At 41.7% G+C, this 23974-nt stretch overlaps 1 protein-coding gene across 5 annotated transcripts in view; it reads right to left on the bottom strand.

The window, feature by feature from the left end:
- Positions 1-20440, bottom strand: part of FHL2 (four and a half LIM domains 2) — a 37134-nt gene extending 16694 nt beyond the window's left edge. The window contains exons 1-2 of one of the 5 annotated variants that reach the window (XM_041468567.1): positions 20343-20440; positions 13073-13130 (exon numbers count right to left, since the gene is read on the bottom strand). In XM_041468567.1, coding sequence (XP_041324501.1) covers positions 13073-13130; positions 20343-20373 — 89 coding nt within the window. In that variant the 5' untranslated portion in view covers positions 20374-20440. Of the gene's footprint in view, positions 1-6808; positions 6984-13072; positions 13131-20342 lie in introns of those variants that run through there. The other 4 variants (XM_041468568.1, XM_041468571.1, XM_041468570.1 and 1 more) reach the window with 4 other exon arrangements.
- Between the last annotated feature and the right edge of the window lie 3534 nt (positions 20441-23974).

Raw genomic sequence — 23974 nt, 5'->3', positions numbered from 1 at the left:
CCTGTTATATAAAATCCCTTCATGTTTAGCTTAGTGCAGGTTTTATGCACTGTTTTGGACTTTAAGGGAAAAAAAACAAAACAGGAGACTTGCACAGCTGTGGATGGACACAAATTGTAATTCAACCTCCCTGCCATTGATCTATTTCTTTCTCTTGTGTTTGATACTTGTTGACCATAAAGCATTGTGGGACAGAGGCTCATCATTACTACAGCTCTTTGTGGTTAAAGATCTTTAGATTTTATCACTGTGGTCATTCTATACTTATGCTTCTTCAGATTGCTCTCAACATAATAATGATGAAGATATTGATTTTTTTCTGCCATTCAATCTCCCTCCTACAGCATCAGACATAACAAGTACATCTCCAAAAGGAAAAAAGCTTTCTGTTGCCTGCCCAAAAGAGAAGCTACAGCTTATGCCAAATGTTAGTACTACCCACACTGTGTCTCACAGGAAGTAAGAATTGGCAGGAAAATTAACAAAAAGTTAGTAGACTGACTCAAAATCTATGCTTCTTTCCTCTTCTTTCCTTGTTGGCTCAGTCTCATTTTACTGGCAGCAATTCCCAAAGTTGTCATGTTACTGCATAAATATTAGGGCTCATCATGTCATTAAGAAATTATCCAGTGTTCCCCCATCCCATGACTCTACTGACTACTGAAAAAGCAGACCTTGCCTGCTTCTCAGCTATGTCTGCAAGCCTAATAAATGCTGTTGTATCCATCTCTCGTTTCAACTTTTCACGGGGGGTGTTGAGCACTGAGAGGTGCAGATGCACACGCACCGGAGAGAGAAAGAGGCCAAGGGAAACTATCTAAACCGTGTAGGAGTTGTTTGGTTTATTCAGTGCAGTTCTGACCTCTTGTTGTAACAGCATCTGGAGACACAGAATTAAGCCCCTGTGGACGCCAAAGGGGGACTTCCTGTTGACTGAACTAGGTGAGTAGTGCTGCGGCTGTCTCTCCGAGTGGCCCTGGATCAGTATGTTGTGTTAGCCACCAGCACAGGAAACAAAAGCTCTTCCTTCATGATGTACGGGCATTTCCCCCACCTGACTATTTTTCCAGAAGAACAGTCCACATGGAGAATTTTCTATGTGTTTATTTCTCTTCCCCTGAGGAAGGAAGATTTGTGTCTGGCAACTCCAGTGACATGAGCCATGCAGGTCTAGAGCATTTGGAAACAATTTATGTTAATACTCCAAAGGCTAAAATGAAAAAATTTATTTACAACCATGAACTGACAGTTCAAACTATGCTGGTCTTTCTGGCAAGAGGTGATTTTTTTTTCCTGCAACTTAGCTGCTCTTACCACATCCATTATCTATCATCTTGTTGCAGCAACAGGAAAACACTCTTGGAAGACCTAACCATCTTTCCAAACCAGACCATAAGGCCATGCAAGGGGAAAAGGGGGAAACCTAATTTTATTTATTTTTAATTTACTTTAGAAAAATAAAGAATGACCATTTTCTCTTCATCAAAAGACAGGAAAATTGATTTAATATTTGAAAATAATAGTAACAATAACATAAAATAATAAAAAATTGAGCCCAAGTAAAATATCTCAGTCATGCCTTTAAATGATAAAATTTAAAAGCTATTTAAATTTAAAAAAAAAATTACATTTTTTAATAAAGTTACCTTGCAGTATTCTTCAAAAATACATTTGGATTTTTTCCAAGGACTCACCTTCCTTAGAAATGGCTGACTTATTTTGTCTATGGTATAACATTCTAATCTCTTTTTTAGAGTTTTTAAAAATCTCTGTAGTGCAATTTTCTGACCTGACAGACTGCATTAACATATGCAGATAACCACAGCATACCTGGTTCCTGTCTGGATTGCACAGTCAGCCTGTCATGAACTGGAAAGTGGATAGTGTGCTGGGTAAGATTGTATTCCTTAGCAGACCATAAATAATAATAATAATAATAATAATTAGAAAATATTTCTTGTGTGGCAAGGTTCCTCGTGCATCTGGCTAAAGTAATCCCAGTTATAGCAGTGGAGAAGGAACTATCCACTTGTGGTTTCTGTGTGGTTTATTGTGTTTGGCAGCCAATAAAGATCTGCTCCAGTCCAGAGCCACTCCAGCAGTGGTAGAGCAAGAGCCAGTAGTAATATCTACAAATGCCACAGAAGAACTGAGCACTGACACTTTGAAATTGTACCCCACAGCTCTGTGCTTATCTCAGGCTGATATTGAAATGACTGGAGGGTCTGTGGTCTTACCCATATTCCTGAACATAGTTCAGTTACAAAAGAAGAGTGTTGAAATAGCATGGAACATGACTTAAATCTGCCACAGTTCAAGTGGAAAGGCTTGCTTTTATTTTCTATTTTAAAGCCTTTTGAAATTGCTGTCCTCCTTCTTTCTCTTGCAAAATAAGCAAATGCTCGTTCAGAGGAAAGGTCAAGTACTTGATCCTGCTTAAGCATAAAAATTTATATTTCTAATAACAGCATTTAAGCAGATAACAAAAAATTATAGTGGAGAAAAATAGAATAAGATTAATAAACCTTTTTGTTATTTCTGGCATTATCCTGCAAAAGAAGTGTATAAGCTAAATGTCTGCAGACACTAAACTCCAACCAAGGTTTGTTTTTCTAGAAAAGGATTGTTTTTGCTTATTGTCAGGAACACTGCTAATCTCAGAGAAATTAGACTTTAAGATGAAAATACCCAGAAATGCCAGGTGTTACCATGCAGTCATATTTCCAAATTTTTTAATATTTTTTAAATCCTGCATACTACTAACCAGGGCACAAAACCAGCATAATGTCCCAAATAGCCTGTGTTTCCCTCTTTAAAGAAAGGATAGAAGAAAAGCTGGGATGATTCTGTGGAAGAAGAATGCTTTGTTTTTTGTTCTTTCCTCTAGCAGCAGGTTTCTGGTTCTGTTTACTGAGGTGAGACTACAAAGCCCCCTTGTGTCTAAGATAATTGGCACGCCAGTTTTGGGGGATCGGTTAATGTGCGACTTACAGCTGCTGTACAAAACTGCTGCGGCAGTGAATGCCTCGGGGCTGTGAGGTATCCACGCTTCCCTGCCCAGCTGCCATGCCTCCAAAACATGACAAAGGAGTCTACGTAAACCTTGGGGGCACCCCTTCAGCTGGGCACATCTTAGCAAACCAGTTTGCACCTGTGTGAAACCAGTTAGGCCCAGTTTGGGGAGGGGTGTGGCTGAAGACTGGACACAGAGAGCAAAGAGAACATCTACTAAGGTTGAGCCAAAGTACCTCTGGTGTGTGAGAGGTACAGAAGAAAGCACAAAGACATAGAGAGCCTGATGACATGGACATAGGCAATCTTTTTGTGGGCAAGATTATTTCCAGCTGAAGAAGGAAGATGTTGAATCCACCATGGAGAGCTGCACGGCATAGTATGGAAAGGTGGAATATATCAAAGGCAAGATCCTGGTCTCTGAAGACACTTCAGCTCTAAATCTCAAGGGTGCTTCAGAGCAACGACAAAGTACATCTATGTAAATGATTGCCGGTATTTCATGGCTTTATCCAGTTTGCTGCTTTTATTATGCAAGACGAAGTGAAGAAACAGTGGTGGGTTTTGAGCCCTTTGATGCTTGCTGAGGGTCTAGAACTAACTCACACCATCAGAGTGACACCTTAGACCTTTCTCTGCAGTGGTTGATATATCTGAAACTTTAAATTCAGGAATTTTCTGTGAAAGGGAATGGTGAATATGCTTATGTCAGTGTCATGCTCACCTGCATTCCTCTTATGGCTATTATTATTATATGTACAGTAACCATTCAGCATCCTAGTTGATATAATCCAGCATAATATAGAAGGGTATGTGAAAAGGAAGAAAATTAACTTTATCACTTGGCATGAGTATTTTGATGTTCATCCTTAGGAGAAGGCTCTACTGGTTTATATTCAAATTCTGTCTATATATAGCTAATTAATATTGTTGAAATGTTAATGCTTCAGTGGTTGTCAATGTATCCAAGATTTATTTTCATGAAACCTGTCATTACCCTGCCATTTCACATTCTCACTTGTGGTGAATCTGCATCACAAATAACTGTGCATATGTAAATTAAGTATTAAAACGACACCATTAGAATTAATCAGTCTAAAAATGCAAATTACGAGATTCCCCCAGTCTCTGAAGCAGTACCCAAGTGAGGGAAGATGATTGCCTACAACACTACACCATTCACAGTTTGTCCAGAGATGCTCAGGACAAATTTACCCATCAGAGAAACATGAATAAGACTTAGACCCAAATGTTCATGGTCCCTGGGGACCCTGAAAGACTGTGAGCATGCTGGCCAGCAATAGAAATTGCTTGTGGATGATGGTGTTAACACTTATCTGACCTTCCCTTAACTCTGGGAATATCCTGGTCCCTGTGAGATGGGCAAGGCAGGGAGGTGAGGACATCAGCAAGTAGCACATTGCTTGGCTCTGAGGCTCAGAGCTCAGTGCCCTGGAGAAAGGAGCCAGGGGTCTCGTGAATATAGGTCTTTGCAGCCCTCCTCATCCTTGTCTTTTGGAAAAAGCTTGAATTTGCAGTGCAGTGCAGCAGAAACTGTCATTAACTCTTACAACTGTAAGAGTTGTACTTCGTCACAAATATTTTGATGTTGTTTTCTTTTGTTGGCTTCTGACATTCAAAGCAAGATAGAATCCTGGCAGACTGTGTTGTGTGTGATCAAAGGAGTTATCTGATCTCTTTTCCAATGCAAGGTGTGCCATCTGAGAGAGCCAGAGCTGGACAGAGCTGCCTGTATGGACAGGAAATATGTGATTTCAGGGAAAATGCTATCCCTAGACTTCTCCAAGGACTGGGAAACAGATTATTTGTACCTGAGTTCTTCAGCTGGAAATCACTATTACATGCTCTATGTGGTAGGAACTTCACATGGACAAACAATATCTGACACAGTATAGCCACTGCTGGGAGATAACAGTGGTTTCACAAAATCTAATAGTATTTTCTTGTAGATCCAAACCACCTGGAAGAGACTATTTGGTGCTTGCATAGGTAGCACTGCTGCTTTCCATGGGAGCACATTCGGCAGAATGGTGAGAAACAAAAATAACTATTTTGTCCTAGCACTTTTGCCATCTTGGGCTTTTTCAAAAGACCACAATAATTGGTCCACCTCCTAGCCTTAGGTGTTTTAGATAGATGGAGATGTCAGGTGGGAACCCCAGGTAACTTTTACAAATTTGATTCCTCAACAACATCATTTTATGTCTTTTCAGCTGCCCCACTCACCTCAACCACATGTTGGTTCACAAGCCAGAGATCATTTTACCCTATTGCTAGAGTAAAAGACAGTTTTATTGGTGCTCTAGTCAGATTTTGATAGTAATGCAATGGTGTGTCAGGAACTGAGTTTTCAATAGAGCAAGTCATATCCTTTTAAAAAAATTTCTCCATATGTCACCAAGAATTAGTCAGGTTTTATTGAAAAAACAACCTTTAGAATCCATCCTTTCCCAGTTATGTCTACAGGTGCGCAAAACAGACCTAAATTTTTGTAAAATAAACAAACACATGCTTTTTTGTTTGGTTTTTCTTTTCTTTTTGATTCCATATCCAAATGCCTGAAGCAGTCATGTTCAAAGTTTACTATCTGGCTGATAAAAGGTACAGAAGATTTTGTCCAGAAAGCTGGGAGTCCAATAAATTTATGAACTGATGAAAATAGGGTTCACAGCAGAAACCCAGAGACAACCTTAATTGTAGCATTCTTTCACATTTGGATGAATTCGTGTATCTAATAACATAGATGGGACCAACAGATAGATGTTGGTCCCTTTTAGAACAATTCCTATTCAAGACAACACATAAATACACATAACCATCAATAAATGTTACAGTTACTGACCCTGACAATCTCAATGTCAATTAGCAATCTTAGTCAATATACCTCTAGATTGGAGTCAGGGGAGTGGCAATCACAGACTGACTTGCTGGTAGCTATATTTTTATAACATTTGCTGTCTCGTGTACTCAGCAAAGCTGGAACATGCAGGTATTTGGTCAACTAAATAAAAGCCATATCCCTTGGGGGGGAGTAAAAAGTTAGAACAGCCATCAATGCAGACAAAAGTTAGTATTTCCTTTATTGCATACACGGAGAAATCCACATTGACATACAGTAAGGACTGGGTTATTGTGGCTGCACACACATGCACACAGAGAGAAGCACAAAAAGAAGGATTTCAGAGCTAATAATTGTGATTTGTATTCTAATTTATTCTCTCCACATAAAAAAGAAGAAATGCAATGCTGATGGCTCCCCGTTTTTCCCACACACAATCTATCCACGCTGTTTGCCTGCAAAGCGGAGAGGCTACCTTTGTTTCACGTGCATCTGCTCTTTCTACAGTACCAAAATGCTCCTTTGTTGAGCTCGGCAGCAGGAGTGCACGGAGGTGTAAGGAATCTAAGACCCCATCTTCTACTTTTTATCACTTCCTCGGTGGATTACACACGCAGCACAATACAGTCATTAAAAATAGTTACACATGAAAAGACCCAGCGTCTCATCAGCTCGCTGATGTGTCACTTTACTGACGGACATGCAGCAGTAATTGCTGCGATAAGAAATTTGTCTTTTTGTCCTCTTCACACCCCTGCCCGTGCACTCGGGAGAAAGGGGGACCGGCAGTCTCTCTCCTCGCATCCTTCCCCAGCAACCCAGAGGGGTATTAAACAACCCTCTCCTCCTCTCTGCACCCTTTGTTTAAAGCGACACCTCCAAAGATGTGTTCTGTGGCTAGTGGGGGGGAAGGGGAAAAAAGGGATATTTACTTACAGAGCAGCAGCGGGCAGTTAATGCCACCTCCTGGACCGGGGACAGGGGGTCACGTCCATTAACAAACGTGCCAAGAGCACACTGGCCTGCCCGCAGCGCAGGGCTGCGCGGCCAGCCGGGGCTTTCTGCTGCCTGCGAAGAGCGGCTCCGCCGACCGCAGCTCCGCAGGCAGCGCGTGTGGAAAGAGGCTGCTGCCTTCCCCAGCCTAGTGAAACCCCTCGCTATCATTTTACCATATAAGGAGACAAAAGCATCGGAGACTCTCATTCTTTGAGGCGCTCTGCAGCTGGCATTCGACACTTTCTCTATTCCAAGGGTGTCAATACTTCCCCCTCCTAAACATCTTGTCTTTCTTGGCCCCCTTCCTAAAATAAGGCTCCCTCTCCCCTCCTCCAGCCTTTGTTTCTCTAAACCCCTGATGCTTATTAATAACACGGCTTTGCTAAATCCCAGACCTCGCTCCTTGCAGGAGAGGTTTTACAGCAACTCGAGCCCAAATATTTGTAAGGCTCTTCACCTGGCTGAGAGAATAAAATCCTTGGTTAAAATTGGTATGAAGCTTCATTTGCTTTGGTCATTTTGCCTGCTGAGTGTCTTGCCAAAGAAGAATGAAACAACCTGTCTCCTTCTTTGTGGAGAGGTGCACATTTTTACAAAGACCACGTGTGCAGGCATTTCTTTATGAGCATTCAGATCCCAGTCTAGTTTCTCTCCACCCTTCTTTCTTGACAAGCTTCCCCATAATCAGGAGGAAAATGAACAAAAGCAGGGGAAATCAATGAAACCAAAACCAACCATCTATTTCTAAGAGAAAGCCAAAGGAACAGATTGTCTCAGCACATGCTCAGTACCTAGTCGAGAGCCTTGCCAGTGTGCACATGATAAGAAGAGGGGGAATTATTAATCCTACTATATCAGGAACTACTTTTTCTGCTACAAAATCCAATTTCATTTATCAACCATTCTAGCAGAGACACATTCTGCTAATCAAAACAATGAGGGTCCTGGGAAACCTCCCAGAGGGAAGAATTTGGATCAGAAGCAGATGGGAGAGCTGCTCTCTGCAGCTTGAGGAGTAGGCTGGGGAGGCATTTCAGGGTAATTCCTCAATAATGACTAGTGCTTGCCAAAGGGAAGTGCTTTCAACCTTAAGGGAAACCAGAAGGATAAATATGTAAAGCCCATTATCCCGAGAGAGCGTTGCTGTTGTTTTGCACCCAGAAGATGCCAGGTAGTCCAGTTTTGGTACTGGCTTCTGGCATGTGCCTGAGCAGTGGTGTAGATGTGCACATGGGTTAGATAACAGTTTCTCCTGCAAGACAAACTTATGCCAGAACCCTGCCCTGTACTTGCTGTCCTCTTATGCACTCAGATGGGGTGAAATGTGTTAGTTGGTCTCAGTGTTACTCCAAATCTAGAAAAGCACAGAATAAAATGGTGGGGAAGGGCCATTCCTAGTTCTTCTACCAGAAGCCAACTCTCCTTTGCAGATGTGAGTTATTTTGATGACCAGCAATGATCTGTTTGTCAGTTGATCCAGCCTTTGCTGTTGAGTCTTCAAAACAGGCATCATGTCCTGGAGGGCTGACAACGGGCATACAGGATTAAGGATGCCATGGCAATTAAATCTTATTTAAATCAATGCTGCTGCACTCCCCAGCCACGTGGGGAGTCCCTGACTCTTCCTTTGAATTTGCAGTGGCACTGCAAAATTAATTAAACCAGGGAGTGAAAATTTTTCATTGAACCCATGAGCTACCTTGGAGCTACATCTATATCTTGGGAGAGCTACCAGTTGGGTTTCCAGACCCATCAGTGACTTCCTGGATGCCCTTGGACAGGACATTTAATCTCTGTGTTCATTAGCTTCACTGTCTGTAAATATAAAGCTCAGGACAGGCAAACTCATGTGTAAGTTGCTAGGAAATTTACAAAGGATTAGCTAGACCATAAATATAATAGGAGTAATAGTTTCTCTCTTTTAGGTTAAACTACTGCACAATGGCAACTGTAGGAGTGAGGCCCCCTAACAACAGAGTGGCAAAACTATCCTCTGTCCCCCCAAAAAAGGAAAGAAGCCCAGAAATTTATCTCAACGATGAGGTGAAAAGCCACCTCATAGGACCTCAGGAACTTTGCCAAAAACTTGAGGACAGCTAATTGGATAGAAGCCAAAAAGTCCCGTCTGAACCATTAGGTAGAAAAAGAAGAGAACAAAAGAGCAGTTTTTGTGAGGTGTTTTTACCAAGAGCAGACCTCTGCACCTCGGGTTTTTCTGTTTGTTATTTTGCCTTTTATTAAACCTTTTTGTTTCTAACACTGCAGCAGACGTCATCCTGCTTATTTTATGCCCCCAAAATAATAGCTGAGCTATCCTTGGGTGTATTATATTTCTTTTGAGAGCTTATGAGACCTGGCTCAAGAAAAAGAAATATAATAGGCAACAATAATAATTTATTTCCATCTTAGTTACTGTTCTTACCTCAGCTCTGATTTAGTAGTGTACATAAAAAGGAAAAAGGCCTTCAAGGTAATTAGAATTGGGCTATTTGTTTCCAAGCATTTCTAAACAAATGAAACATTCTGAATGTGTTGATTTTTTTCAATTTCCATGATATTTTTATTTCCCCATCTGTCCATTGACAGCTACTGCAGCAAGTCTGACAAATTTTTTTGATGATCCCTGTGGTCATACAAGACAAGTGTTTCTCACAATTATGAGTTTAAATATATACTGGCTCCAGCTGAAATGATTTAGTTTATCTATTGCAGGTCTGGGTTGACTTAAGGAAGATAAGGGAATTTTAAAATATTTTAATATAACACCTCTGACTCTTCTGAAGGCAGAAGAGCCTCTGCTGATTTAAAACCCATTGATTTGTGGGTTCACTATGGGACTGGACACTCAGCAGCCACATCAAGACTGTGTGGAGCTGTGAAAGGGATATTCATCAATGACTGGCAACCTTCCCCAGCCTCTTTCCCACCAGAATCAAATCCAACAGGTGTGGCTGGGTGGGAGAGCCACAAATTTCATTAATTTTCAGAGAGATGGGGAGGAAAGGGCAGAGGCCCTTTCACTAACTCTTATGTAACCCACTTCTTTTTCAATAGGTATATTTTATACTTTATTTTTACTTCAGTGGTTCTCTGAAGAGCCCAGCAGAGATCAGGCATCTTCAAGGCTTCAGAGGAGTCAATGCAATGAAAACAGGGGCAGTGCTTCCATCAGGGGGCCTAAACCAAGAATGGAAATGCAAGTACTATACCCTATGGTTTATATTTTCCTCATGTGTATAGCATTTACATAGCATATATTGCTTGTTCTTCAGTGGTCTGTGTGTTTAACAGGTTAATTCTATGTGTAGAGTGCTGTACCTCCATATGGGTAAAAAAGGTGGAAATAGTACCATTCTCATAGCAGGATTTCTCAATGACTTTACTAAGCCTTCATAAGTCTCACTTCAGCTACTGGGCTGATGCTGGAATAACTATAATTTCAGCACTTATCTCCTTTTCTGGCTGAAAAGAATGAACAAAGAAAAGTAGTGGAAAGAGGAAGCTGGAAGTGGAGTATTTTTATTTCCCCCAGTTTGAGACATGAGGAATATAATATCTCTGAGAGAGCAGGGGAGGGGAAAATATACTCTTTTAGGTTTGAAAAGGGCTAAGCCACTGATTCCTTACTCCACCAATTTATGCTGGAAACTGTTAAGTTGCTTTATCAGGATTTAACGAATCCCCTTTTTGATGCTTGAATCTGTGTAGCACAAGCTTCAATTGAGTATGAGAGGGTGCATTTAGGAGAGCTGCTATTTTTGGCACTATGAATTAGGAAGGAGTGTAGACTAGTGCAGAGGTTGCATTTTAGTTCATTAAACCTAAAATAACAGCTAGGCAATATTAAATCTTCCTGAAATTTCATTCTCATAAAATGCTCACAGATATGTACTTTCCCTAAGATTGTGAGGAATTTGCAAAGGATAAAAAGATTTTTTTGGCATGTATTTTCTTTCCCAATTCAGTTTCCAAGTCACAAGATTTTGTGCAATATTCTGATCTTCCTTTCTTTCCCTAGGAAACTTGAACCTCAAGTAGAAAGACCCATCAGGTAAGAAGTATCAGAGTTTCACAGATTCTGATGAGGGAATAACAGACATCTTTGGACAACCCATTAAAACCACCACAACCAAGGCACAAAGAGAAAGCCTGTCTGCTTTGGGATGATGCAAAACTTCTATTATTGATGTTTAGCCTAAATCAATGTGGAAACATTAGTGGTTTAGAAACTTCAATCTAATAAAAAAAAAAAAAAAAAAACACTTTCATGTTTAATTTCTTAATATGTTTGAATAGTTTTCACATGCAGTGTTAAACAGTTTTCTTCAGTAATTTAGAGAAAGGTGCCATGGTTCAGTAGCATCAAAGAACTTCTATTTTCATAGGAAAAGTTATCTTTAGAAGGATAATATGATGGTATATGATAAGACAGATGACTGAGACTCAAATACAAGTGTATCTCTGTGATAGCACAGTCTGGGATAGAGGCAAAAGCATTTTAGACCATTATGGTCAGTCTGGACACAGACTTCATTACTTTTTTTTTAGTTAGTCAAGACTTTTGATCCAGTTAGCCCCTGTTTCATACAGAAAAATCTACGTCCTAAAAGAGGTGTCCCAAAGTGAATATGGCAGTGAGACACCCGTGGTCTGTCACTTTCTGTGTAATTACTCCCATACCCTTCCCTCTGTGGATAATTGAGATGTAGGAGAGGGCTTGCAACGGATGACCCAAGCAGAAAGACAAGCTGTGTCCTTTTTTCTGTTGCTTTCCTCTCTCCTAGCTGAGTAGACAAACAGGTTTTATCACTGACGTGCAGAGGAACACAATTTGATCACAGAGAAGTGCAGTGGTGCTTGTAGAAGCAGACAGAACACCAGAGGAAGCTTCAAGGATCAACCCAGGGATAAAAGGAATGGTATCTGCTAAGGAAAATCCTTCTTGTTGACAGATTGGTTTCCAAAAGCTTGGAAAGCTGAGGCACCATGTTACAGGACCAACAGGTCATTCACTGGACAAGCCACATTGTCAGAAAATCTATCCCCGGACCTCATGGATTAAAAAAAAAAAAGCCATACAGGCCATTGCAGGATAAGGGCAGCCCATCAAACAACTCCCCAAAGCAGTAGCTGCCTGTACTTATGCCATGTACCATGTGGGGCAGCCACCCTGAACTGCCCTCACCAGGCCGTGAACTGCCTGAAGAAATATTGAAGATTTGCAACAAAGAGAGTGGAAGACAACAATTCTTATGGAATACAATCTTTTCCCTACTTTCCCTAGCATTCTTTCTCATTCTTTCCCCTCACTAAGGAAAGGATGGTGCCTTTACTTTTAAGGAAACTATTGTGAAACATTTTGGACTTTGCCATTTTCACACTTTGGCTTCTAAGTGTTCACTAACAGCTCCATGGTTTGTTCATCTGTAACCAAGGGTAGAGATCTTCGTGGCATGTCTTCAGAAGTGCTTTGGGATAGAGAGATAACCTCAATAACAGGTAAGGAGTCTCCATATGACTCTAAATGATAATAGTGCAAGGACCTATGCAGAAGAGCTCTTGCTTCTTTCCTGTCCTCTGGATTCAACTTGACTGCCATGTGGGGCCTGAATATGACTGATGGGAAGAGCCTTTTGGGTTCCCTACCCCTGCAGATGCAATCTGGGATGTCAAATTGCTACAGAGGTTGCAGTAATTGCTGGTCTTCTGAGCTGGCAAATACTACCCCTTAATTAAGGATTTATTAATTTTAGTATAATCATGATTTATCTTTCCCTATTCTAGATGCATGAAACAAACACACTGCGATTGTTCCAAGAAATTAATGACTCTCTGTTTCTGAGAGCACCAGAGACTTGCTATTCTGTAAAAAATAGCTCCCATTACCTGTGTTGTTCCCAGCAGCACACTTCAGCATTTTTAGGCAAAATCCCCTTTCCACAGTCTTTCTCCCCTCACTGCCTCATTGCTCATGGCTTCTTCTCCATAACCTTACTTCTGTATGTATAATTTGCTTCTGCTCCCCTTAGCACTTTATCTACCTGCACTCCTGATCACCCTGCACTGTTATCACCCTCTGGAAATATCCAACAGCAACATTTAAGACTACCATTTCACTTTATCAGACAGCCAGAGGCCTCAGGAACTTCTGAGCAAATCCAGGTTTGAAGAACTAAGCAGCTGGCAGACACCTTATGAACTTACCTAGCTAATTTCCAAGGCAGAAGTGACAACGTCCAAGTCATTCCTGGCAGATCACTGTCTAATTTGAATTTTTAAGATTAACATTAGGATTCCACAACCTCCAAAGAGGGAGGGAGGGAGGGAAGGAAGGAAGGAAGGAAGGAGAGGGAAGGAAGGAAGGAAGGAAGGAAGGAAGGAAGGAAGGAAGGAAGGAAGGAAGGAAGGAAGGAAGGAAGGAAGGAAGGAAGGAAGGAAGGAAGGAAGGAAGGAAGATTTAGACTGAAGTTTTCAGTCTAACATTCACGCCTGTAAAGGAAGAATAGTGTCAGGCAGAACATGTCATTTGCAGTTACTCAGATCACACCATAGCAATATGAGAATCACTGAAAGCAGGGTTCCTCCAATTTGTTATGCTGCTCTTGGGAAATATCTTGGGGAAAAAAGTGAGAAGAGAATGTAATGATATCTCTTCATAATACTCTGCCAGCCTCCAGCAACTTTCGGCTTGGGGATTTCTTAACCTGGAGGCAGTATTCATACTGAATATCACTTTCATGAACTTGCAGTTCCCTCCTGATTGCCTGAAAGGAAATTCACAGTTTCCAGGAGGCTAAGATCAAAGTTGATGAGTAGGTAGCTCTACTCTGTGTTGCTGAAGAACCATCTTCTTTGTGTTAATTTTGAACATATTACCTACTAGTTTCATCAGAGGTCTCCTAAGTCTTACCTTTGGAGATATAATGAGAAACTTTATCTTTATTCATATGAACACGTTGTTCATGTCTTTGTCAATCTTTATCATGTCTGCCCTCAGCCATCTCTCCTAGGTCAGGGAGTCCCAGTCTGCCTGTTCAGTCTGTATGAAAGGTACTTCTCATGTTTTATCATTCCTCCTCAAACTTTTTCAATATGACAATTTAGTTTTTCAGGTGTCTTGGCCAAAACTTTAACATTCAATTTGCATTTTGGCTGCATAGGTTTTGTTGTTTTGGGGTTTTTTTTTTGTAAACTTATATAACCTCTAAATTTCACACCCAGCTAAACATCTCAGAACCATTACTTTATAGCTAAAGTTCCATTTCCCCCATGTTCACTGTTTTATGCTCATCTACATTGAGTATAAGTTGCTGTTCTAGTGCCCACTCATGTTTTTGCCTAAGACTTTTCTGTCATCTGGTTTCTCAGTCTTAGAATTCCCACTAATAATGTCCTATTAATCTCTTTACTGCAAAACCTATCTTTCAATTGATTTTATGCCATACATGCAAATATCTTCCTTCTTATCCTATTACTGCTTAGGTGTTTTTAGGGTTTTGTGGTGAAAGCCCTTATTGAATACATGGAAAAGGACAAATAGGCAGATGCTGTCAACCAAAGATTCTCCTGTATCTCCATGCTGTTTATCAACTTACAGGAACCTGATGGATTTGTAGAACATGATTTCTCCTTACCAAGGTATATTGAATTTCTCCCAGTGTATCATATTTACCCATCTTCTCTACCCTAGTAGTGATTTCTACTAAATTTGTCAGTTTTACCAGGCTCTATTTCTCCCATTTTCTCTTGGAAGCATTTGAAAAGGCTGATGCTGTATTGGATACATTCAGGTGCTCAGTTCTAAGTCTGTTTTAAATAAGAGGCCATGGACTGTTATTATTACTTCAGCTAATTCATCCTTCAGTCCCTTTAAATCTGTTGGATGAACACCATCTGGTTCTAAAATTTTCTCCCTATTCATTTTGTTTATTTGCTCCATACCTCTTCTACAGACACTTCAGTTTGAAATAGATCCTCTGATAATACCCACAAGGAAGCATTCGACTGCAGGAAGCTCTCCAAGTTCCTCACAATGAGCACAGGAGCAAAAAAAAGAGATCATTTTGCCTCTTCTTTTACAGCCATCTTTTGCTCAAGGACTGGTTATATGTTGGCCCTATCATTCCCAAACCCTTCAACTTGCCTAATATTCAAAAGAAGCATACAGTTGCAAATCACTTCCCAAATTACTTCAGACTCATAATATTTTGATGTAAGTAGAAACAGTCACCCATTCTGACCATGACTGGGGATGTCCTGATTTGTAGAAAGATCCTTCTGTATGGCAACAATTATTTTTCTTCTCAACTACTGTTTGTATATACTACAGATAAACTGAGAGGGTCTGAGATGTAGGCTCAGACATATATTATGATTGAGTACATGAGCTTAGATTGTGCACTTTGAAGTAGAGTCCTTGCTGTTGATCTTCTTAGGCCTGTGCTTACTTTGAACCCTGTAAGTGCTCAGGCCCTTTAAATAATAGGATTAAAGTAATCATTTCGTTCCTGATGTGAATTTCATGTCTACCACTTCACACAGAGCTGAAAAAATATACCAACCATTGTCAGCCTGATAGCAATATGGATTGTGTTTGTTTCTGCCAAGTTTATATTCCCATGGCTGTCTAGTGGAGTTGCTGTCTTAATGTGAATGAAATTCAAATGTTGTGAGGAAAACGAAAGAAAAACTTGTACCAATGGCTTATCTTGGAGATGAAGTGTCTCTTGCTGGAAGATAAGTAATTTTATGAATCATTAGAGAGGAGTCAGAACTCACATTATGAAGCAGTGCTAGTCCTTTTGTTTGTCCCTAATGTCTAACCATAAAGTCCAGTGAGTCTGGGCTGGTTTGCTAGAATGTAAATGCCTGGCATGACTGAGCACTGCCCATCTGTGTGTCCCTGAAGAGCCTGTCCACAATGATGCTGACTCTTCCTTATATCCAGAAGGATTTCCAGCAACGCAGACTCCTCATTTGCAAGGAAGAGTTTCTAACACTTGGATATCCAGCAAAAAATATGGGGAAGGGGCTGGCTTGTCTGGCAGCAAACACAGCACTGGCAGGCAGTGGGAGCTTCACTTGTAGGAGAGAGCAGAGGAAGACCTGTGAGGAAGGCAGACTGCTCTGCCTGAGTGCCTGCAGCACTTCCACAGCCATGCCACACTGTGTCTCCTGCCAGCTTTCTCTGTGAGCCTGCCCTGGACCCAGCACTGTTTGCTCTTTCCTTCAGTAAGCTGCAGATCCACCCTGTATTTGCACTAATAAACACAGGGCAAAAAGGCAGAAAGGAAGCATGGCTGACCTCAGCTCCAGTCCTTAGAAGACCCTCAATTATTTTTTCTGAATTAGGAAAAAGTGCTATTTCTCTCCCCTAAAAGGATGTTGAGAGAAGAAACACTCGCCAGTGAAATGCAGGCTATGCGAGCACGTAACACATAATGTGTTTAACCTGTGCTCACACAAATTCCTCACTGGGGTTTTTGTGTGGAGCTGAAAAGTACAACAGAGTTTGCTCTGAGGACTTCCTCTCTGTTGTTGTTCTGTACCAAAAGTGCCATGCTGTATCTCTCTCTGTATGATAATTAGTGTTCTAAGCCCCTGAGTTGTCCTGCTGCCTTCTACACCCAGCGCTGGAGGCAGGGAGATGTGTTGCAATGGAAACCATGCATAGGGAATTAGGATACCAAGCATTTAAAAATGGGATAAATAACAGAATAATGGGCTTCTGTGTGATGGCATCTATGGCTTGCAGGTATTTCTGTTTTCATATGATAATCTCCAGGCGTGTTGGGCTTTGCTTCCCTAGCCACAGACTACCAAAAAGGAGCACTAGTCAATGCTGTCAATGCTTCCCTCCTACAGAAAGAATGCAAATTTCTAGGAAGACCTTGGTGAAAATCTGTTCAGCTTGACAGGGAATATGCTGATCTGAAAGCCCACTAGCTTTGTTTATGGAGTGTGTGAGAGAGCTTCTGTCCCCACTTGTGTGCCCATTTTATTCTCATGACAAAGCACTTATTTTCCTTTTTAAAGGAGAGTTTAACTAATTTTTTGTGATATGGGAGTTCCACAGACACTGCAGGAAAAAGAAAGAATATTATAAAAGAGAACCTGTATAAAAATATTACTGAAAATATGAAGTGAAATTGAGGGAAAATATTTTTTCTTCTAGCTCTTTCAGTTTCACTAATTCTTGGTAAGCATGTTTTAACAGTAGCCAGTAAATTAACCTGCAGCAGAAATTTTTTGAACTTTCTGAAGTTGATAGATCCCTTTGAAATATCTGTGGTAGTCCTTCTTCTATGTTTGTCAGAGGGAGTTGAGCAAAACCAGGCAAAATTGCTCCAGCTGCTTTCAGAAAAACTAGGACTCTGTGCAATATGACCTATGCTTCTCAAAGCTGTTCAGTGTTAGATGATGAACATTGTTGAAACAGCCTGAGATTTATTAGCATGAAACTGTACTCACTGTGATATAAAGAAAAAGATAAAATATTGCCGTCAGTAATAATTCATCTCACTGAAAAACAACTGTGTCAGAGTGTCTGTGGTTTGATTAGACAACACACAAAGAAGGAAAAATATGCAAATGCAATTTTGTGGTACAAATCTACACAAGTTTGGTACTATTAAAATTAGGAGGAAAAGAAAGAGATCTGGGTTTTGTTAAAATAATCTGTGGATACATCTGAGAGAACTCCCATTGATATCTGTGGGGCCAGGATTTCACCCCCAAGTCAGTATTCACATCCACTTCCTTCTCTGGTTTTCTTCCTTGTAAAATAGCCTTTTACATTTTCTGTATTAAAGAAGTGTTTGAATGAGGCTGCCCCCTCACAGCCTCTTGCCAGCTGCAGTCAAAAGTCTGCCTTGTTCTGATGGCTTCTTGTTTGCAAGGGGAAAAGTAAAGTTATTCACCCATTAATCATATTTTTAAATGCCAGGTAAGAACAAAGTATTATTGTTGGAGATTACCTTTAGAATGGCTTCGCTTTGGAAACAGGCTTTGGGTCTTTTTATTTAGTTTCACTTTTAAATTCAAATCCCATGAAAAATCACAGCATTAGTATGTATGTTTTCCTGCATTTTGTTCCAGCTAAAGACTTTTGGCCAACAGAGTTTTTTAAAAAAGCTAATGCTTTGCTGTACATGATTTGAATGCTGCTTCTGCTTCTTGCTTTTAAAAGGGAACACTGTCAATACACCAGTGGCTGCAATATTTTAACACTAAGTGCCCAACCGGGATGATTTTCTCGTTTTTATTGTTTTAGCCTGAGGCTTGGAAGATAGGCAAAAAATTTGAGGACATGAGAAAATTTCTAGTAGGCAAGAAGTGAGACTACTATATTAAAAAATGTTAGTTTTGTACACAATTTCTTTACTGCACAATTTACTGTGGAAGCTCATCTGTTTAGCTTAATAGCAAGCTCTTGTAATAACCAGGCAAGTGAAGGCAGCTGCCATGTCCCACTGGTGTCCCTCTAAAACACTGCAATCTCTGGTGGAACAGGCTGCCTTTGGGCTCCAGGTAACAGGAAACTCATCTCACCAGTGCTGGGGAGCAGAAGGTGGGAGGGAGCTCTGTGCAGGTCTGACCAGACCACGGTGCAGAGGCCAGATGGTTATGGCTGGAGAACAGGGAGAGGTGTGAGGTGCTGGCTGCAGTGTCTGCAGCCCTTCTGAGGCACCCACATGGGTAGAGTAAGCCCCAAGATAAGTGAGGGTGCAGATAATGTGGTATTTTACATTACTTTGTTCTTCTACTTAAGTCATGTGCTGTTCTTGACATGAAAGTTGGAGCAAACTTGTCCCTAAGCGTGTTGTCTAAGCACTATCTACACTGTCACAGCCCACACCAGCACAACCCTGGAGAGCTAAGCCAGACCTGACATATTACCTGAGGACATCAACCACGGCAGTGAGTACCTGTCACAGGTGATGTTGGATACATGGAGGCAACCTCAGAGGCCATGTCTTTACTGATAAATCAAACAGGACTCCAGGATGCTCCCAGGCACTGAGATTCACTCACCCATGCTGGTCTGCTGACCAGACATGTAGGGCTCTTCCTCCTGGGCATGGCCTAAGAGCAAATCCTATCCCTAGGACGTGTTTTGGATGTGTTCATTTGATTTCAGAGGCCATGAGTGTGTAATGGCCTGGGCACAGCCCCAGGGCTGCATTCCCCCCAGGACAGCCCTGGGACCAGACCAAAGTGCTGCACCAATTGCACCAATGTGAACACATCCTCAGTCAGTGCATCTCCAGCAGCTTTAGACCAAGTAAGCATCTGACTCCTGCCTTTGAAATCCTCACCCAGCATCTGACCTCAATCCCAAGCTCTTTGAAGTGGCCTGTCCCTTCCTATGAGCACTGGCTTCGGGTCAGGTCTAAGGGGTCCTGCTCCTCAGGGTACCAAGGATCCTGAGATTCCATTTTTTCATCATCTGAAAAAACCTTTCTTTCATTTAAGTTCTTGAATAATGGAATAGTAAACAAACTCTAGTGCGATGTGTGATAGCTTTAGCTTTTAGGCTATAAGTAAATTAATATTTCTTACCTTTGTGTCATATTTTGTGATCCTTGAATTTAAAAGCTTTTGGTTATAAGAATATTTATAATAAAAATGTATCTGTAAATGCATCCAAACAAAATGTATGCACATGCACAAATAATCTTATTTTTCCTAAGAGGAGTTCTTTTATTGGCTTCATTTGAAAATTAATGCTCTCATGAGATGAGGTTATAAGTAATTTAATATATCAATATCCTGATAATTGGCATTTGGCAGTTATTGCTACTGCAATTTTACAGGCTAGTTTTGATGAATTCCTGCTTTGACACGCAGTTATGATTCAGTGCTTTTTCCTTTTCCCTCAGCTGCTGTAATCCATAGCAAGTAATTGTTTAAAATGTGAAATCAGCAAGCATCACCTGCAATTTTCCTTTTTTTCTTTCATGGCCTCTAGAAAATGGTCTGAATGAAGAAAAAAAGTAAAATGTTCTTTCTGCCTGTCCACTTTTTTTCCCCACTATCTATTCATTTTCCAAACATTCAACATAAAGAAGAAGATGCTGATAGAGGGGAAAAAGCCTCCAAAAACTAATGAAAAGCTTTCTGCCTGAAGTAATTCAATTTGCCAATCAAACCAGGGAAGTGTCTGTACTATAGTTAGATATGGTTGTGTTCCTTGAGAACATGAAAACATGACAGTGTATTATTAGTGAAGAAACTAAAGAGCAGCTGTTAGTTAGCACCTGGTTCCCAACAGCAGACTGGGAATACAAAGAGACTCTGTATGTGTCCTGGCAGCAAGAGAGGAACAAACACCTTAAAGCCCACTCTTCCCCTGAGAAAGCAGCACTCCCCTCAAGATGTCTACGCAGAGCCCAGGGAAGAGATGGCAAATTGCAAGTGGAAAGGAGAACAGGGCTCAAAAGACAGTGAAAACCAAAACAAGGCACTATCTTACCTTGCTGCAGCTCAGTGCTGCCTCTGCTCATGAGTCTGTGAATGAGAGAGGACAGACAGCCTTGCCTCTTTATTGGATTGCCCAAACTACATGTTTCGTAATTAGACAGTTGGGCATCTGTGCTGTGGGTAAGCTATAAATATAATATCTCCAAAGCAGCAGCCATGGGCAGGAGATAAGGACTGCAGCATCTCTGTGCTCACCAGCCTTTTAAGGCATCACAGCTAGAGCTGCATGAGGGCCCCGATGGAAAGGGCAGTCGTGCTCTTGAGCAGTGCCAGCCCATCACTTTGCTGCCTTTGGGAGTGCCTTCAGGAGGTGCTGCAAGGCACCCCGAGGAGATGGTGATATTTCAGGGCTCAGTATTTTGTCTGAGATATGAGCAACTCTAATTTATCAATCAGATTATTTGTCAGGCCTTTGGGATTGACAGAAACACCTTAAGAGGTACTGACTGCTCTGTGGATGTCACAAACTCCAACACTCCATCTGTCCATCTGTCCCTGCCAGGTGCGCAGCCCTCTTGCAGGGTAGTTTGTGTCTTGTGTCCTGCCTTGTTTTTGCCCTGCACCACCTCATGCAGGAAGCTGTAGTCCCACCTCACTGCAAAAGACAGCAGCTTCAGAGATTAGCCTGAGATCACAAAGTAAGTCTGTGTTGGCAACAGGACTGTAGCTCAGGGGTGAACTTTCTGCTTAGGGTTTGTTGTACCCTTCCCGCTGCAAGGTAAATGTGGTGTTGGGTGAAGGGGACACTGGTATGTTAAAAATAAAAATAAATAAATAATAATTAAAAAAAAGCGCAAGATGTTTGAGGTGGAAAAAAAGCTCTTCTAGTAGCTCCCATGGAGACAATCTTGCTGGCTGGGGAGGAAAACCTGTCCAAGCAAGGTTCAGTGTAGAGGTGGGGTTACAACTTGCCTACCTCCATGCCAACATTGGATCTATCTCTGCATTTCAATGCATTTCTGCAGAGAAAGTTGTAGCAGAGACATGGTCCTTGGTACAAAGTTGAGCTATTTTAAGGGGAAGAAAAGGAAAACCTTACAGAGGTAAGGCATCAGGCAGCCTCTGTGTGCAGGCAAATTACTCTCTACAGCAACATACTCATCTGAAGAAGTGCTGTGCTGTCGAACTGAAGTTGTGGATTGCTCCTCCCCATGGCTGAAGCAGCAGTACTTGATGAGGGATTCAACTCCTTTGCTGATTTATTTATTACTTCCACAGTCCTGAAGAACACCTCATTCCCTTCATCTCCTTCTTCTTTATTTTCTTCAGAGCTCTGATTGAGAAATAGTCTTTAGGAGAGAGCATCACCTCCCAGCTCGTCTCTGAGCAGTTTGGATAACAAGTGTAGGTCAAGCTGCAGAAGCTGGACACTAACACAAACTGTGTGCCAGGCTTTTTGGCATGACAAACTGATTTATGGCTTGACATGGAGCCCAGTCAAGTTTTATGGTTCTAACTCCAAACCAATGAGTAGTTGGCATCTGAGGCATTCATCCTACCATCAAAAAGCTCGCAACAGCATGTCCTCAGCCTCTGCCAAGCAACATGATTTGACAGCCTGATTCAAGCCTCTGGCAGAAAATGACTTTCACACATCTCCTTTTATGCCTGCAGAAATGCCTAGCTTCCAAGCACCATGGGTGAGGAGCATGGCCTAGAGACTTGGGTAAGGGAGATAAGAGAAGTATACCACAGAATTCCTGGGGAAAGTATTGCTCATCCTAGATCTAGTAGCCTTTTGCCTCATTTCTTTAGCTACCATGTAAACAGCCCTTTCACATTTCCCAGAACAATAAACAGTTATGAAAAGCTGTTTAATCAGCAAAAAGGGGGTAGTTAAGACGTATGTTTTGACAGCTCTGGAAAGTCTCAACCTTTTCATGTTAGAATTTTTTTGTTTGCATGATTCGAAGGTGTGGCTGATGTTGTAGAAACAACCCTGATAAATTATGGTTTTCACCTGCCCCAGTCCAGGATGTTCTGGGCACTAATGACATCTCTAATCCCAGGTGTCAGTCTGACTGCAGAACATTTTTTGATCTGGTGTACGCATCCAGCAACCAGGGACCAGCTTGGGGTAAATGTTGCCTTCCAGAACACCGAATCTAGAAATTTGAGAAGGTGGATTACAGATCTGCTAATGCAAACTTTACTGCTTTTCTCTCTGATAAGAGCAAATGTTCTCTAAAGCTGGTTACCCCACACTAGTCCTGCTAGTTAAACTGTCCCAGTTTCATTTTGGGTGTTGCTTTACTCTCGAGGACCCTCACTAGGGAAAGGACTGGTGAGGAAAAAAGGAAAAGGATGTTACCAGAAAGCTAAATCATCAGCAGTGTGACAGGCCTTGATCCTGTGCTCCTGGCAGCAGGTAACAGCTGCGCCACTTCCTTGAGACAGGCAGGGGAATGCCCCCACATGTAGGGGACCAGCATTTCCAAGGCACAGAAGGGTAGCAGGCTAACAGGAGAGGTATTCCTGTGGATCTTGTCAGAAGCAGAGACATAGCCTTTAGGAAAAGGGATGGGGGCTGAGGCTCACTCCCACAGCAGTGATGGCATTGCTTGGCACAGACCCCTTTGCTGTTTCCAGGGGCTGCAGCCCCAGAACCAGCCCTGCTGCTTCCATGAGTTAGGCACAGCAGGAAGCAAAGCAAGAATTTCAACCAGTTCCGTGCTCCAAGGCAATGGGATGTGTATGTACAATAAGAGCTGCTTTATAATCACAGAATTGTTTAGGTTGGAAAAGGTCTTTAAGATCATAGAGTCCAAATGTGCTTTAGAAATGGAAAGGAAATGCTGCAAGCTGTAAAGCACAGCTCCCTGGTGCCATTAGCTATCCATTCCAGTGAGGTTAGAGGTTTTACCACTAATCCCTCGCAATCAGGATTTGCCCTGCCATTCTCTGCAAGTCACAGAAGATGCCAGAAATGTGGGCATCCAAGAAGAACGTAAATGTTCAGGATAGGTTTAACAAACCAAAATCTAACCAGCTTGCACTGGTAATGTGTTTACTAAAAGAAGAGCTCTACTAACAGATATTCATGGGAATCTGTCCTTGCTGTTCTGACATTTGTGTCCATGGTAGGGGTAGCACAGTGATTAAAACTGTGTTATGATATTGTTGAGCCTTTAATCTAATTTGGGGGATTTAGATGTGGGTTCTTTACATATGATATTTACTGCCAGAAACTTAGCAGCAGAGCCAGAGTGGAAGAGGGCACCTGCGGAGATTGTGCTGGTAGTCAACATTTTGTCAACCCTCCACACTCAGGTTCTCAGAGTGAGAAAGATGGGATTAGCATTTGCTGTTATGAGCAGGGGATTTGGCTGCATTAGCAAGACATCAGCCTGCTGGCTTCTTCTAGCCCTTCACAGCCACAGGCCTTTCACACCAGTGCCTTCCAAATTAGACACCTGCACATAAAACTCCCCACACTCAGGGAATAAACACTCAGCCCTCCCCACACCTGGGGAATACCTGGAGGATCCCAACCCCACCTCCCTCCTGGTAGGGAGCTGTCCTCATTGATGCCGTTGTGCCCAGACTATGGAGCACAGGTGAGATGTAGATGCTTTCCTATGAAGGAGCAAAGCAGGGTAATTTCCAAAGGCCTCATCTCTGCCT

This window comes from Pyrgilauda ruficollis, unplaced genomic scaffold (assembly GCF_017590135.1).
Source record: "Pyrgilauda ruficollis isolate IOZ18807 unplaced genomic scaffold, ASM1759013v1 scaffold22, whole genome shotgun sequence".
NCBI classification, from domain to species: Eukaryota; Metazoa; Chordata; class Aves; order Passeriformes; family Passeridae; genus Pyrgilauda; species Pyrgilauda ruficollis.
This window is presented reverse-complemented; position numbering and strand designations above follow the sequence as displayed.